At 45.0% G+C, this 17,540-nt stretch overlaps 1 protein-coding gene across 1 annotated transcript in view; it reads left to right on the forward strand.

Moving 5' to 3' along the window:
* Positions 1-17,540, forward strand: part of LOC129711699 (rap1 GTPase-activating protein 1-like) — a 280,412-nt gene that overhangs the window by 154,072 nt on the left and 108,800 nt on the right. The window contains 1 exon segment of the mRNA XM_055659567.1: positions 14,684-14,777. Within this exon segment, the coding sequence (XP_055515542.1) occupies positions 14,684-14,777 (94 nt within the window).

Genomic DNA, 17,540 nt, shown 5'->3' on the forward strand with positions numbered 1-17,540 from the left:
CCTGTTATAGATGTTACTGTAGAGATGGAGAGTAATTGGCCTCATATTTACGTTCTGGGAGATTAAACTTCCCAGGCCGTTATTGTGTAAAGATTAATATCGATGCTTTCTCTTCTAATGACAAAAGCATCCATTTCACTGCTTTACATGGTCAGGGATTAGTGGTATTCTCCAAAAGGAAATGGTGAGAGGCTTGAGTTTCTACAGTTACTTTCCCATCCATTTTCATTGCATGCACTTAACTGTCAAAGAAGCCGTCTCTTGTACAGTCACTTGTACTGTAGGAGTAAAATAATCTCCTTCAAAGAACGATGAAACAATGGCCAGCAAACCTGTTTTAGTGTTGGGGATTAGGGCCAAATACTGTCGAGGAAACCAGGGGAAACTTCAAGATAGCACACTATACATGTAGCACAATAGATATATTTGTGTGTAACTGAGGATCTCAGACTAATCCTGGGATGGCAGGACTTTCATAAGAAGAAAGACTGGATGGACTCGGCTTTCACTCGCTAGAATTTAGAGGATTGAGGGGGGATCTTATAGAAACGTACAAAATTCTTAAGGGGTTGGACAGGCTGGATGCAGGAAGATTGTTCCCGATGTTAGGGAAGTCCAGAACAAGGGGTCACAGTTTAAGGATAAGGGGGAAGTCTTTTAGGACCGAGATGAGAATTTTTTTAATTTTCTTTTTCCTTCACACGGAGTGTGGTGAATCTGTATAATTCTCTGCCACAGAAAGTAGTTGAGGCCAGTTCATTGGCTATATTTAAGAGGGAGTTAGATGTGGCCCTTGTGGCTAAAGGGATCAGGGGGTATGGAGAGAAGGTAGGTACAGGATACTGAGTTGGATGATCAGCCATGATCACATTGAATGGCGGTGCAGGCTCAAAGGGCCGAATGGCCTACTCCTGCACCTATTTTCTATGTTTCTATGTCTATGTTTCTAATGAAAACAGGTGCTCCAATATGTTTGAGTTTCACATTAGCACTATGCAAGGTAATGTTCTGAAGAAGGGTCTCGCCCCGAAACGTCACCCATTCCTTCTCTCCAGAGATGCTGCCTGGCCCGCTGAGTTACTCCAGCTTTTTGTATCCGTCTTTAGTCATTAGACCTTGCACACAATCCGAGATTCATCAGCAGAGCCACTGCTCGCACAGCTCCAACGTTGAATGTTAGACCCTGCTAGAATCTGTGGGGTCAGTTAACTTGGACTTCAGCTTCTCCCTCCTCCTCCTGGTCCTTGCATAAGGAAGGTGCCTTTGATTCTGTGTCCAGTTGCTGTTGTAGTTCCTGGTTGTTCTGGGATTCTCATTGTCTTATTGAAAAAGCAATGTTAAATAAATGGCTCTGTGAATTCAGCCAAAAATGTCCCTGGCTGTGGCCTGGTCCAATGGACATTTACATACTTGCCAGTCTGAGCTTCCTCCCCTTCCAAAAAAACCCCAGGAATGTATTAGTGTTGTTTCATTTTGTCATGTATATCGAGATGTTGCTTGTTTGCTATTGAGTCAGTAAAATCATACTGTACATGAGTATAATCAATCCATACACAAGTACAACAGGAAGTGGAAAGAAAATATGCCCGAGTTCAGAATATAGTGGTACAGTGTTCTAGTATTATGGCTACAGAGGAAAAATTCCAACGTCTGCAAAGGGGGTGATCGGGACTGAACTCTGAGCTCGTGAGAGGTCTAAACCGTGGTTTGTTTATAGTCGGGAAGAAGCTGTTCCTGAATCTGGTGCTATGAGCTTTCAAACATTTGTCTCTTCTGCTGGACAGGAGCGGGGAAAGAGAGGACGACTGGGGTGAAAAAGGATCTTTGGTTTTGTTGACAGCGTGAAGTGTAGATGGAGTTGATGAAAGGGGAGTCTAGTCTGTGTGATGGACTGGTCTACATCCACAACTTTCTGCGGCTTCCTTCAATCTTCGGCAGAGTTGTTTCCAAATCAAGCTGCGATACATCCCGTTAGGAGTCAGAAGGGTCAGAGAGTCTCCTTTCACAAGTATAAATTCGATACACAACTGAATCATCTTCAGACAAAATCAGTGGAAAATTCAATTATTGTAATTTATTGGAGTGGAATATCATGGACAAAACTGGTGAAAACTGTTTCTATAACAAATGATAGAGTATAACCATTTTGAATATAAAGTGCAAAATCAATTTAATATTACTCTTCTGCCCCAGTAGCTTGTTATACTGCAGATGGTGTATGTTTTTTTGATTTGATCAGTACTTGTAGATATATAGGCAGAGAAATGGCAGATCCGAGCAAATGTGAGGTGCTGCACCTTGGGAGGTCGAATATAGGGGAATATACAATTAATGGCAGGATCCTTATTATCCATTGATATACAGAGATATTTTGGGGTCCAAATTCATAACTCCCTGAAAGTGGCAACATAAAGAGTTAGAGTGGTAAAGAAGGCATGTGGTATATGCTTTCCTTCATTGGTCGATGCTTTGACTATAAGAGTCAGGAAGTCAAGACATAGCTTTATACAACTTTGGGTTTGTCCACATTGGGAGTATTGCGTGCAGTTCTAGTTCACCCCAAAACAGAAAGGATTTGGGGGCTTTGGAAAAGGTGCAGAGGAGGTTCACCAGAATGCTGCTCAGATTACATGGTGTTAGTACAAAGAGAGGTTGAACAAATTTGGATTGATTCCTCTGGAATTAGAGAGGTTGAGGGGAAACCCGATGGAGCTATATACAAATCTGAAAGGCATAGATAGGGTAGACAGTCGGGTCTTTTCTGTCCCAGAGTGGAATTGTCAAAGACTAGAGGGTATAGTTTTAAGGTGAGAGGGGCAAAGTTTAAGCTTGATATGCGGGACATTTTTTTACATAGGCCGCCTGGAACGCAATGCCATGGATGGTTTTGGAATTGAATGCGATAATAGCGTTCCTCAATGGTGGAACAGGCGGAGGACGATGGCTGACCTTAGTGGAGCGTCACAACGGCTGGGAAGGCGGATGTAGGCTGCAGCAGAAAAGGGTCTCCGATCGTCTTGGACTCCATTCCACTGGATCCTGACCCAGATCTGTCAAGGACCGTGGGGTGACTGTCTGTGCACCAATCTCTCCACGTTAAACGAAGTCACGCACAGGCGTCCTCCATATAGGGAATAGCACCCTGGAGACACCCATGGTCAGCCATGACCGAAGGGGGCCTAAGGAGAAGAGTGGTGTTTAACATGCTTTCAGATAGGCAAGGATATGCAGAAAATGGAGGGATATGGATCGGGTGCAGGCAGAGTTGTTAAGTTTATCTTAGCATCATGTTAGGCATAACCATTGTGGGCCAAAGGGCCTGTTACTGTTCTATATTCTGTGAGCAAGATAAAATATATCTTTGGTCAAACATCAGTCCTCTAGTAAGATAATCTTTATAAAAGGCAAGAACAGGAGTCGGGCTAATGTGGATCAGGAAAATTGTGTGGCGGTTAGTAATGAACATATAATTACAGTCGAGAGCACACCTAGCAAACCAATTAGGCTGGCGAACTGTGTAATGGATATTTAAGGGTGGCACAGTGGCGCAGTTGGTACAGCTGCTGTCTCACATTGTTAGATACCCGAGTTCAATCCTGATCTTGGGTGCTATCTTGGTGGAGTTTCAAAGTATTCAAAGGTTTTTATTAGTCACATTCACATACACCGAGGTGTAATGAAGTGAAATGCTTTTTGCCATTTTGCAGCACACAAAAAAAGAATACAGACATAACACCAATGAGAGTCTTAAACACAAAGAACATCCCCCCACAATGGCTCCCACCATGAGGGAAGGCACAAAGTCCAGTCCCCAACCCTAGTTCACCCCAGTTTGCACGTTCTTCCTGTGACCACATAGGTTTACTCCAGGTGATCTCGTTATTTTCCCACATCCAAAAGATGTGAAGGTTTGCGGATTAATTAGCCTCTGTAAAATTGCCCCTTGTCTGTAGGAAGTGGGAGAAGGTGGAACGTGTGTGTACTGGTGATGGAAGGTTTGCGTAGACTTGGTGGGCCGAAGAATCTGTTTCCACACTGTAACTTTGAACTAAACAAGAAACTGCAGATGCTGGAATCCAAAGCACCCGAGTGCTGGAGAAACTCGGTGGGTCGGGAGTCTGAAGAATGGTCCCGAACCAAAAAAATGTCCGTCCATTCCCTCCACAGATGCTGCATGACCTGTTGAGTTACTCCTGCGCTTTGTATTTTGGTCGTAGTTGCTTGCTCCTAAACCCTCAAGAGTCTTTTCACTAGATTGGTGAACTATCAGAGTCATCGAATTCTACAGAAACAGGCTCTACAGCACACACTCTCCATGCCAACCAAGTTCATCACATTTGCCTGCATTTTGCCCATGTCCCTCTATGCTTCCTACCAAATATCCTTTGTTCAAATATCTTGTTGATGTGAACGTTACTAGTTGTGATGCCTAAAATGATGAGGAAAACAGAACCTCTCTCATTGTTACACGGAACACCCACTAAGCAAGCAGTAGAATTCAAATCTCCTAGCATTCTGTAAAATCTGTAGTGTTTCCAATTTCAGGCAACCCCCACTCCAACTGTTCTCCTCTTTCTCTTCCCTTTTGATCCTTCCAGGTTTTCTCAACCACCTCTCTCCTCCTCAAACCACCATTCAACTTCTCTATTACCCAGTTTCTTTCCTCTCTCCCACCTCATTCCACCTGTCCATGACCCACACACCTAACCCATTGGGCCTCTAGTTCCCTGCCCCACTCTTTCCATTACCCCTCCCTCATCTGGTTCCACTTCTCCCTTACTTCACACTACGTCACCCTCGGTGTCCCTGCTTCCTCAGGAACAACAACCTCGTAGCTGAGGCCTGCTTCATAGGGGCATAGAGTACAGGAAGAGTCTCAACCACAGATTCCAGCATTTGCAGCATGTTGTATCTTCACATCAACTTCTGACTCTTTCCACTGCCTTCCATCTCCCCACCCATCTCCCCTCCTCATCTGGTTGCATATCTATCACACCTACCTCAGCCCTCCTTATACTGACTATTTTCCCCCCTACACTCTCCGTTCTGAGGCAAAGTCATCACCAGAAGCATTGACTAACCCGTTCTCTCTATAGATGCTGCCTGACCCACTGAGTTCCTCCAGCAGTTTGCTTTTGGCTCCAGATTCCAGCATCTGCAGTATTTTGTGTTTCTCGCTAGCCGTGCCCGACATATTGTTGGGGAAACTTGCACCGCCCAATTAACCCAAGCAGCCCGCACTGCTTTGGAATGTGAGAGGAAACCAGTGTACCTGGAGAAAATCCACACAGTCACGGGGAGGACACGCAAACTCCACACAAGCAGCACTGTAGATCGGGATTGAACCCAAGTGTATAGAGCTGTGAGGCTGCAGCATTCCCATCTGCTGTGTTACCCTCAGTGACTAGAGAATAACTAATCATCTAGCGAGAGGAAGGCAGGCTGTTTTTGCTCACCCTCTGTCTCTCCAGAACTGTACCAAAGGCTCTCATTACATGTTCCCATTGTGTTGTTGCACAACTCGGCAGGTAGCTGGTCAGGCATGTGTGAAGCAATATATCGATTTCAGTGTGGAGTTAGTCGAGGTGCAAAGTCTTACTGCTATTGCACAGTGTAAGTGTGCTAGAGCTGTTGAGATAATGTGACCATAATGTGCATGACTTGGGGTAGCCATGAAATCTACATCAAAATGACACATGGGCACAATACTCGGGTCACAGCAAGCCCGGATGCATCACAGCACGGTTTCACCCGTTCCTTCTCTCCGGAGATGCTGCCTGTCCCGCTGAGTTATTCTGGCATTTAGTGTCTATCTTTGATTTGCACCTGCATCTGCAGTTCTTTCCGACACATGGTTGGGAACAGCTCCACCCAAGACTGCAAGAAATCGTGGAGAATTGTGGACGTAGCCCAGACCATCACGCAAACTAGCCTCCCTTTTCCATTTGCACCTCACTCTGCCTCGTCAAGGCCAGCAGCATAATCGAGGATGAGTCTCACCCTGGTCACTTCCTGTTTTCCTCTCTCATCAGGCAAGAGGTACAGAAGTGACTAATATTCCGTACTGAGATGGAAATATGATGATTTTGTAGATGGTGGATTTAGTTTGGGGTGGATACATTCACCAGGTTGTGCCTAGAACCTAAAACATAGAACAGCACAGGAACAGGTCCTCCAACCTACAATGACTGTGTCGAACATGATGTCAAGATAAACAAATTTCATCTATCTGCATGTGATCTATATCCCTCCATTCCTTGCTACCTATGAGCCTAATAAAAAGCTGCCTAATTGCCACTTTTGTATCTACCTTCACCACCACTCCTGACAGCAAGTTTCAGGCATCCAAACAAAATCTTGTACCACACATCATCTTTAAACTTTGCCCCTCTCACCTGTACCCATGCCTTCTAGTGTTTTGATGTTTTCGTGTTTTCGCTCTGGGCAAAAAGGTTCGGACTCTCTGTGCCTCTTATAACTTTAACTACTTTCTATCAGGTCTCCTTTCAACCTCCGGTAGATCAGTGAAACCAATCCAAGTTTGTCCAACCTCTCCCTCTGTAGTTAATGCCCCCAAATCCAGACAGCATCTAATAAACGTCTTCTGCATCTTTTCTACATCCATCCTGTAATCGTTCAACCGAAATTGCACACAATGTTGTAAATGCAGCCTAAAGAGCCAGTCCCTCTTACGCATTTTTATTCGGCGACTTGCCGGCACCCGTCATATTCGCAGCAGGTGGCCGAACATTTTCAACATGTTGAAAATCCAGCGGCGACCAGGAAGAGGTACGACTCTTTGGGCGACTACTCACGACAATACAGGCGTCACCCCGTGACATGCAGGGATATGGACAGAAGATGCTTCTGGTTGGGACTTAGTTTCAAGCTGATTTTTTTTTATAGTGGCTACGGCAGCAGAGCTGCCAACTCTCACGCATTGAGTGTGAGAATCAGGCATTTCGCCCAATTCTCACGCTCTCACGCTGACCGCAGAATTTCTCACGCTCTGTGCGTCTGTTGACAAGACAGCAGCATTCTTATTCTCTGTTATTCTAACTTGACCGAACCACCACACACCTCCAAAGCATGTCACCATGCAAATATACATAGAAAGACACGGACCGGGCAGTGAATGGGTGTCACCCAGCGCAGCAAGTAAGGCCACGTCCTGCTACCGGCAGCTGTCGGAATTTAAGGATTTGCGGGAAGCGGCTGACATGAGCTAGGCCGGCGAGCGGCAGGAGAGAGGTACCTGCGCCGCGGAACCCGGGGGGGGGGGGTGTTTATTTGGCTAGACATGTTTCAATGTCTCCAGCTTTGGACGAGGCGCTGCTGTGCTCTGAGCAACCTGGTCGTGGATGTTAGAGAGCCTGGGCGGATGGAGGGATGGAAGCAGAAGCAGCAGCGGGGGCAGATGCAGATGGGGAGCCTTGGTTGCCGAATGTTTGCCACTCTGGCGAGTTGCTCGCTGCAGCTCCGGCCATGGAGCAGTCTCAGTGCAAGAGTCCCAGGCCATTGGAGGCGTTGGAAGCATTGCGCCGCTGCCGTGAGAGTCTCTGTGCCGAATTCACCCTGGTGAATGGATCGGGCTGCGGCTTGGTGCTCGGCTGTGGTTGTAAGTCTGGATCAGAACATATTCAGAGAGTAGCAGCAATCATGGGGTGGGGGTGGGGAGCAGTGTGAGAGGATCTCACAGACTTCCCAACAGAAAGAGAACACAAAGCTGCAGTAACTCAGCTGGACAGGCAGCATCTCTGGAGAAAATGAAAAGGTGACGTTTTGGGCTGAAACCCTTCCTCAGACTGGGCCCCTGAAGAAGGGTCTCGACCCAAAATGTCACCTATTTCTTTTCTCTTGAGATGCTGCCTGTCCCACTGAGTTACTACAGTTTTTTGTGTCTATCTTTAGTTTGTGGAGGGAACTGGTCAGATAATGATTTGGTTCGGGACCCTTCTTCAGGCTGTGTGGTTGGCATAGACTCTGTGAGCCGAAGAGCCTGTTTCCATTCTGCATGACTTTCATACTCTATAACTGAGCAAAGCTTCCTATCATTTTTTAAGCAGAGATCATAGGGGTTATTGCAATTTTTACCATAGTGTAATTTAAATTCATCAACCTAATGGTTGGCAAGGGAATAGATGTATTTGCCGCTGAGTTAAATATTCCAACGATTCTCATCTCCTCTTGTAGGATATTAAATGATTTAACGTCCTTTAAGATGAAAGAGCCACTTCCATTCACTACTCATTCTGTAGAAGTAAATGCCGAGAATGCTGGAAACACTCAGTGGGTCAGGCAGCCTCTACAGAGAGGCGAGGAGGTAGTGGTTCTGGTTGCTGAGTTAATCTGGTCCAGCCTTCTAAACCTGGCTTCGGATGTGCCTGAAAACATTACTAATAACTAATGGGCTTAGTTCAATTGCACTGATTAACACTGCAAACAGATTAAATGCCAATGGCTATGTTTAAAGTCCAGCAATATCCTTGGAAATATTTGTATGGGGGATCCCTTCCAATTTTATATTGCCACTGGAATTCCCTGTCTGAATCTTTTCCACCTCACTCCCCTTTAAGGTGCTCTGGAAAATCCTGTTTATTCTATGTTCACACGGGTATCCTGATAGCATTAGAAAAAAGAATATATGCCCCAGCCTTAATATGTGTTCATCCCTCGTGTGATATTACAAAATTGGCCTGTTTTGGTTTTTGCAAATCTTTTGTATTGACTTTGAAATATTCAGATGATGCAAGATGCTATATAAATGCAAAAGCACATTACTGCATTTGCCAGAAATCCGAAATGTAATCAAAAGCTGTTGGGAATGCTCAGCAGGTCAGGCAGCTCCTACAGAGTGAAATGAGTTAACGTTTCAAATCCTAGAACTTTCATCCATTGGAGTTTGAGGGGAGACCTGATAAAAGTTTATAAAGTAAGAAGCATAGACAGTCTGAACTATTTTCCACAGAGTGGTTGTGTTAAAAGATTAGGGGGCTTAACTTTAAGATGGAAGGGGGCAACATTTAAAGGGGATGTGTGGGGCAAGTGTTTTTGTTTTGTTTTTTTTACACAGAGAATGGTTAGTGCTTTTAATGAACTGTCAGGGAAGGTGATGGAGGCAGATATGATCATGGTGCTTGAGGCTTTTAGACAGGCACATGGATATGCAGGGGGAATGGAGAGATATGGATCACGTGCAGGCAGTGATTAGTTTAGCCTGGTATCATGTTCGGCACGGACATTGTGGGCCGAAGGGCCTGTTGTTGTGTTACATTTCTCTTTGCTCTAAAACTGAAATATTACTTCTGTTTTTCATCCCATGGAGGCTGAGCATTTTCAACATTTTCTAATGTACATAAATACAAGTTCATTCTTGCCATTGAGGACTGGGGTCACTTGTGAAGCGTCTCAGTCCACAAACCATGGTGACTCTGTGTTCATGTGGTAAAGCTGAGTTTGAAATGTAGCGTGCATCAAATGGAGGTTGCTGCTGGCCAGGTTAGATTCACCGCATCGTTACCTGCAGGCAGTTACCCAGATGTGGCAGACGCCTTAAACATCTTCATACTGCACTCCAGTGCTTCTGCAGTATCCATGGTGGGTCTTCCAATGCTTTGCCTTCAAGGGAGGAAGGAGCAAGTTTGCACATTTGCCCTGTGAATTTACTTGGATCATTGTGGAGGGCATTGTGGAAGAGAAAGATCTGAGACTCTTGAGCTTAAATCTTGTTTTTGTGCTCAATGTAAAAATAAGGAACTGCAGATGCTGAGTTTTTTTTTTTCTGAGAATCTTTGTGATCTTGGCTCTGATCCACATCAACTGACTTTTCACCCTTTCATTCATTCTTGCTCTGGTGCTTTGTCTTTCTGCACTAATTCTTCCTGTAGCCAGTGTTGTTTATTGCATTTATAATTACATATGCTTTTGATAACGATTGACAGGAAAAGGCGAAAATTAGACGCCATAAATAGAAACAGCAAATTGCCGTCGGTTCTTTACGCTGACTAATCACAGCAACAAAAGAAATGTCCTTAACGTTTACTTGCTTTGAGCATCCTGACCTGATCTACGGTTCATTTTGTAAATGCTGCAAAGATGTGCATTGAGATTCAGAAAATTAGTTTGGGAAATATTTCATTTATTTGTGAACGTGCCTGAGGATTTTTTTCTTTCAAGTCCTGATTTTCCCCACCCCTCCCCCCCCCTTCCCCCCCCCCCCCCCCCCCCCCCCCCCCCCCCCCACCTCCAATTCTCCCCAGTTGCTCTCCACATCTGTATATATATATAGTGAGAGACAGAGGTTTATTCATTCCCTCCCTGGGCGCTCACGAGAAATGGCTGTATATCTAAGCACCTTTCATGTTTAGCAGGCGGGCTTCATCTCCCTCAGTTGCTCGAGACTTGCTGCCGACAGGAAAACACTTTTAGTGGGAGTGAAAATCCAGGCCACTGCTCCAGAGAAATACTGATATAATATTAATGAAACCTGATGCTATTAAGGATTAGCACTTGCTTCTGCTGGCTTTGTCTAAGCGTGGTGGGGCTGAGACTGCTGTTCACTTGTAGTCCAGAAGAGAGGATATCCAACGAGCTACAATCTGTCAGTAACTCTTTCATCCACCTGCATGCATCCACCCCTCTTTTCCCCCCCCCCTCCCTGCACCCATTCCCCTTTTCCCCTCTTCCTTCCCCTTCTAGCTTTCCCTTCTCTCATCCTCTCCATCCCTCTTGCTCTTCCTTTCTGTACTCCCCTTCCCTGTCTCCCATTACCCACTTTCCCTCTCCTACCAACTTCCACTCCTCACACACCTTTCCATTGCTTACTCCTCTCCTCTTGTCTTTTTCCCCTGCTTCTCCTTCCTCCCTTCCCTCTCATCTTCTCTACCCCTCTTCCCCTCCCTCTTTCCATCCCCATCACTAAGGCCCCTTTTCTGATGTGCCTCATCTTCCACTCCTCCCCCACCATTCCATAACTTCCTCCCCTCTTGCTTCTTCTTCCCCACCTTCACAGGCCCGTTCCTTTTGTCACCTTCTCTTCACACCCCGCCCCGACTAATCCTCACAAACTCTTCTTTCTCCCCCCTACCCCCCCCCCCCCCCCCCCCCCCCCCCCCCCCCCCCCCCCCCCCCCCTCCCCCCCCACCGAATCCCTGGGTCTGATGCTGAATCCCCTAAAAAAAAAGCCGTCGGCATGGCAACATGCCTTCTGGAGAGGGCTGCTTAATTAAGACACACATCATAAATGCAAAGCAAACACTCAAATGGTGTATGCTCTGCTGCTCAATTGCCTTTTCTGGGAAAGGCAATAAATGTGCAGTGTGTGTGTGTGTGCCTCTCTCCTTCACTTAGCAGAAGCAGACTGAGGGCACACAGCCCGCTGCTGGCTCTGAAAACCGATTTCAATCCTTGCATTGAGATTGTTTGCCTTACGTTACCAGACACTTGTTTTAATTTTCCTACCTGCGATGACAACGTGGTTGGAGTTGATGTATTTGTCTCTCACCTGCAGCATGGCTTTGCTTTAAAGAACTCCGTGTACAGGTGAATACTTTTCCATATTTCGATGTTAACATTTCTTAGGGAACGTATTGTTCTGTATTATTATACTATTATCTGTAAATGGCCCTGAAATCCCACCAGGGCATTCGAATGTGGCTGCAAATGTTCAGGATTAATGTTCAGTTGTAGTTAAATTATTTGCAAGATATTTTTGCACTGCGGCAGTTAATGTTTTTTCAGTACAGTGTCAAGAGCCCCAACTGCTTTATCGGTAGATGGCCACAAAAGATGCAGTCTTTTCATCGGCTGTTTTATATTCATCCACGGCTTCGCTAGATTAATCTTGGGATATGAACAAATTGAAACATCAATATGAACAAATTGAAGGTGATCTTTCAATTTGTTCGTATCCTGATATAAAAGGATATATATATAAAATATATCGTATAAAAGCATCCTTAAAATAGGGAAAGAAATTCTTCGTCATTTTAACCACGTTTTTGCAATATTTTCAGTGTTTAGTAAGGTGCTCGATGAGGGATTGTGTGGTGATCTTAAATGATAAAGAAGTTTTGCGAGCAAGTTGAAGGTCTAGACATATGTGCTTGTGTTTGAAGTAACTGGTGTAACATGGATACACAGCGGTCATCCTGTTGCCCGTCAGTCAAGCTCTGCTTGAAGGTTATGTCAAAATGCAGAGAGCAGCCAGGATCTTGCATTAATGCCCTTCTGTAGATCATCATAAGTGATAGGAGTAGAATTAGGCCATTCGGTCCATCAAGTCTACCCCACTGTTCAATCATGGCTGATCTATCTCTCTCTCCTAACCCCATTCTCCTGCCTTTCCCCCCCATAACCTCTGACACCTGTACTATTCAAGAATCTATCCAACTCTGCCTTAAATATATCTACTGTCTTTGCCTCTGCAGCCTTCTGTGGCAAAGAATTACCCAGATTCACCACCCTCTGACTACAGTCGGTAGGATTACGTTCTTTAAAGTTTGAGAATACTGTCCACAATTTTTTTTAAAAGCTAAGATCCCTAATTAGTTTATTTTATCTACAGTAGCACCAAGATCCTGCTAACTACCAATCTAATTTTACAAGCACCAGGAGGGATATTTAGATGCATGCAGACAATAGGTCCCCACTTTCATCCCTGCTGTATGTAAAATTAGATCACTTTAGAGCAGACATTTGGACAGGTTCATTGATTGGAAGGGTTTTGAGGGGCATGGGCCATAAGCAGGCAAATTGGACTTGCCCATAATGCCAGTTTGATCGGCATGGGCAGCGTGGGCTGAAGGGCCTGTTTCCGTGCTGCACTGCTCTATGACTTTAGAAAGTTGGTCGAAGGATCTTGGTGCTACTGGAAAGAAAGGAAATTAATTTTTCATCTGAAATGCCATCTGGGTTCAGCAAGCACCCACCTATACACCAACAATGCTGAAGTTACTGAATTAATCTCTAAGACATCTCTGTGAGTCTTGTGCTCTGTGGTCCAAAATTGTTTGCACATTGGTTTAACCAGTGCTTTATCTACAGACTAAAGTATGCATTTTAATTAAAATTAAGCTACATTTGTCAATATTTATTCCCATCAATACACCCTCCTCTGCTGTTTTCATTTTGTGCCCAATCATTTGTGACCAATTCCATTTGGACAGGAAAGGTTTCAAGGGATAAGTGCCAAATGCAGGCAGATAGGACTAGTGTCGATGGGGCGTCTTGATTGGCATTGACAAGTTGGGATGAGCCCTATTTAGGTGTGGATGGGGGATTGGCCAGTTAACAGGCAGCAAAGCGTGTAAACATAAAGGGCCTGTCCCACTTACGCGACCTTTTCGGCGACTGCAGGCACCAGTCATAGGCCGTCGAAAATTTTCAACATGTTGAAAATTCAGCGGTGACCAGAAAGACGCTGCAACATTTTGGGCGACTAGGAGACCTTCTCACGACCATAGAGTCGATCCCCTGGTGATACCTGCGACATGTCGCCAGGGTGTCATCTGTATGGTCGTGAGAGGTCTCCTATTTACCCAAAGAGTCGTAGCGTCTTTCTGGTCGCCACTGAATTTTCAACATGTTGAAAATGTTCGGCGACCTGTGACGGGTGCCGGCAATCGTCGAAAAGGTTGCATAAGTGGGACAGGCCCTTAAGAGTTTTGTTTAATGGTTGATGTGATATTTCAGGGGATGGGGGAGTATGGATTATGTGCAGGCGGTTATAAGTTGGTCTTGGAATCATGTTCAGCATAGACTTTGTTGGCCGAAGGGCCTGTTCCTGTGCTGTACTGTTCTATGTTCTATGTTTTGAAGAAACTTCCATAGTTCCACGTTGAAAATGTTGGTGGGGCCAAACCTGGAGTATTATGCTCTGTTTTGGTCTCTCTGCTATTAGGAAAATGCTATTAAGCTAGAAAGAGTACTCAGAAGATTCATGAGGATGTTGCCAAGACTTGAGGGCCTGTGCTACAGAGAGAGCTTGGTCAGGCTAGGACTTTATTCCTTGGAGCACAGGTGATCTTGTAGTTGTGTATAAAGTCATGAGGATAATAGATGGGGTGAATGCACAGTCTCTTTCCCAAGAGTATTGGAATCAAGAATTAGAGGGCATAGGTTTAAGGTGAGACATGAAAGATTTAATAGGAACTTGAAGAGCAACCTTTTCACACAGAGGATGGTGGGTATGTGGAACAGAGAGAAAGTTGCAGGGGATCAACAATTTACAATGTGTATAAAGATCTTGGATGAAGACAAAGTCGCAAATGATACAATGGTAGAAGGGGAAGCAGTGAAGAGCTTGTACAGAAATCACAAAGGGTTGGGCATGGATTACACGAGAGGGCAAAGAACTGCAAAAATTGCCCTTTTTTTACAGGAAAATTACCCAAGAGCCATACTATCTAAATGATGAGAGTATGTGGCTTTGAGGTGCAGGGAGATCTGTATACCTGCATCCTGAAGCTAGTACCAGGCACATTCTGATCAGCGTTAATCCTGTTAAATGGCAGGATAGGCTTGAAGGGCCGAGTGGCCTCCACTAGCTCCCAATTCATACGTTTGCAATGGAACCCTGTATGTAAACCTTGTGGAAAAATATCAGAGGAAGTAACTAAGATGGTTGCAAAATGGAGGGCAAAACTGAGATGCACCAATCTAATGACTCGCTTTCTTCACCCAGGAAGCATGACGGAAGGGAGCACGGCATCTCCAATTCGTTAGAGCCGCCGAGCCTAGAGCCACAGCCACTGTACTCAACACGGCCCAACCTCAAGGTAGGAAGTCTTGAGCATTGCGATTGATTCACTGCATCTTCCCATTCACGTTGCACCATTGGGTGCAACACAACACAGGGTGAGTGTCCGTTGTTTGAAAGACTCACGTGGCAACTTCAAGTTGCGGTTGCTTCAACATGTTGAATGGCTGCAGCCTATCTGCGTAGGCCCGAGCACACTCGGAGCCAGTGATGTCTTGCGTCTGGCAGTGACTGTGGACATTCATTCAATGTATTCGCAGTGGAGGAGGTATTTCTCCTGGTAGATTTTCACAAAATGCTGGGGTAACTCAGTGGGGCAGGCAGCATCTCTGGATAGAGGGAATGGGTGACGTTTCGGGTCGAGACCCTTCTTCACTTTACTGCCCTTTTCAGTGTGTACACCAGCATCTGCAGTTCCTTCCTGCACACAATTTCTCCCAGTATTTCTCTCGGCATAATGTTCACACACATTGTGATTTGTGCTGTTCTATGCTTTATGCTCTTGTTCAATGATGACTTAATTTAATCTGTCCTGATGCCAAGGGGCCTGCTTTAATTATTAACACCAAGTTCAGCATTCCACTCCATACTCTGCTCCTCTGGATACAGGCTGGTTTTGTCTGGTAAATCTCATTACTTGATAATTCATACCTTCCTCTCTTTCCATTCATCAATCTGTTGGTAGAACCAAAGCAGCCACAAAGTTTGCACAATAGCATTGATATTACTTCAGGTCAAGCCATGGGCAAGTGGATCTCTTTGTTCCAATATCCTTCCTGTACAGTGGAACCTAAAACTGGCATCTATTTCCCCAACTGAAGACTTGCTAAGGAATATCTTCACTATCAGACCCCACTACTGGGATGCAGTGGATATTTCCTTGCTATTTTATTGTTTACTTTAGTTTTGTTTAGAGATACAGTTCGGCAGCAGGCTCTTCAGCCCACCGAGTCCACACCGACCAACGATCCCTGCACACCAATACTACCCAACATACACCAGGGACAATTTTTATTACATTTACACCAAGCCAGTTAACCTATAAATCGGTATGTCTTTGGAGTATGGGAGGAAACTGAAGATCTTGGTGAAAACACACGCAGGTTAAGGGGAGAACATACAAACTCCGTACATATAAGCATCTGTATTAGGGATCAAACCAGGGTTCCTGGTGCTTTAAGGCAGTAGTTTTAGTGCTGTGCCACCGTGCCGTCCTGCTGAGCTGTTTTTCGAGTAATTTGACACTGGATGACCATGGTTCTCATCCACTGCATATACTTAATACATAGAACAGTACCGCACAGGAACCGGCCCTTCAGCCCACATCATGCCAAACATGATGCTACGTTAAACTGATCTCATCTGCCTATATGTGATCCATATCCCTCCATACAGTGCATATCACTGATAAACCTCTTAAATGCCATGATTGTATCTGCCTTCACCACCACCCCTAGCACTGCAGTCCAGACACTCACTGCCCTCTGTGTAAAACAAATATGTTCCCACATCTACATTAAACGTTGCCCCTCTCTCCTTAAAGCTATGCCCTCTAGTCTTTGACATTTTCACCCTGGGGAGGGTGAAAGGTTCTGACTATCTACCCTATCTATCTATGCCTCACATAGTTTTATATACTTCATCAAGGGTTCCCCACAACATCTGCTGTTCCAGTGAAAACTATCCACACGCGTCCAACCTCCCCTTCTAGCTAAAGAATCCTAATCCAGCTGGCATTCTGGTAAAGCAGTGGAAAGGGGAATGAGGATGTATGGAAGCAGTGCGGGTTTGAGGTTACGACACAGCGTGGATGAAGGAGGAGAAACACCAGTGTGGAGCGCTTTGGCAACATAGTACTCTTTGAATTCTCAATGTATTTACATCGCAATATATTCATCTGTAGCAAACTCTTTAACAATTGAAAAATATACGAAGAGCAATTATGTACTTCACAAAAAAAAAGACACAAAGTGCTGGAGTAACTCAGTTGGTCAGGCAGCATCTCTGGAGAACATGGATTGGTGGTGTTTCAGTTCGGGATCCTTCTCCAGTCTGAGAAGAGTCCCATCCAAAAACCGTCACCTATCCATATTCTCCAGAGATGCTGCCTGATGTGTTTTACTCCAGCATGTTGTGTCTTTTTTTTGCCAGCCAGCATTTGCAGCACCTTGTTTCTGCTATTCTGTGGCTTCCCCTTTTCCCATGTCGCTGTAAAATGCCAGACTGCATTTTCACTTTTAAAAGCATCTATCTATGTAGTGGCTGCTTTCTACTCGAGATCCAGAGGCAATGAAGTGCTTGTCATCGTGGAATGAGACCAGGCGTCAACTCCAGGAGGCAATCTCACAGCACTTAGCATGGCTGGAAGTGAATTGCCACTGATGCAAGGGAAAGTGGCGTGGAGTCCTTCAATTGCCTCCTTAATTTTGACAGAGTCATGAAGCATTCACTGCCTCTAAGGCATTGGAAGAGTCAATGCATATTAAAAATTAACCTGCACTTGGTCTGGCGAGAAAAGCAAAGAAGACATGGGACAGCGTACAGGCACATTGTTGTATCCCCTCGTCGAAGGAGTTATGCAGATTCTTAAGCAAGAGCTGAATTGTCACATGTACAGAGGTGTAGTGAAAAGCTTTTATAGCGTGCTATCCAGTGAGGAGAAAGACAATACATGATTACAGTCGAGCCCTTTACAGTGTATAGATAGATACATGATAAGGGAATAACATTTAGTGCAAGGTAAAGCCAGCAAATTCCGATCAAGGATAGTCCGATAGTCCGA

The sequence above is a fragment of the Leucoraja erinacea genome, chromosome 30 (assembly GCF_028641065.1).
Source record: "Leucoraja erinacea ecotype New England chromosome 30, Leri_hhj_1, whole genome shotgun sequence".
In the NCBI taxonomy this organism is placed as follows: Eukaryota; Metazoa; Chordata; class Chondrichthyes; order Rajiformes; family Rajidae; genus Leucoraja; species Leucoraja erinaceus.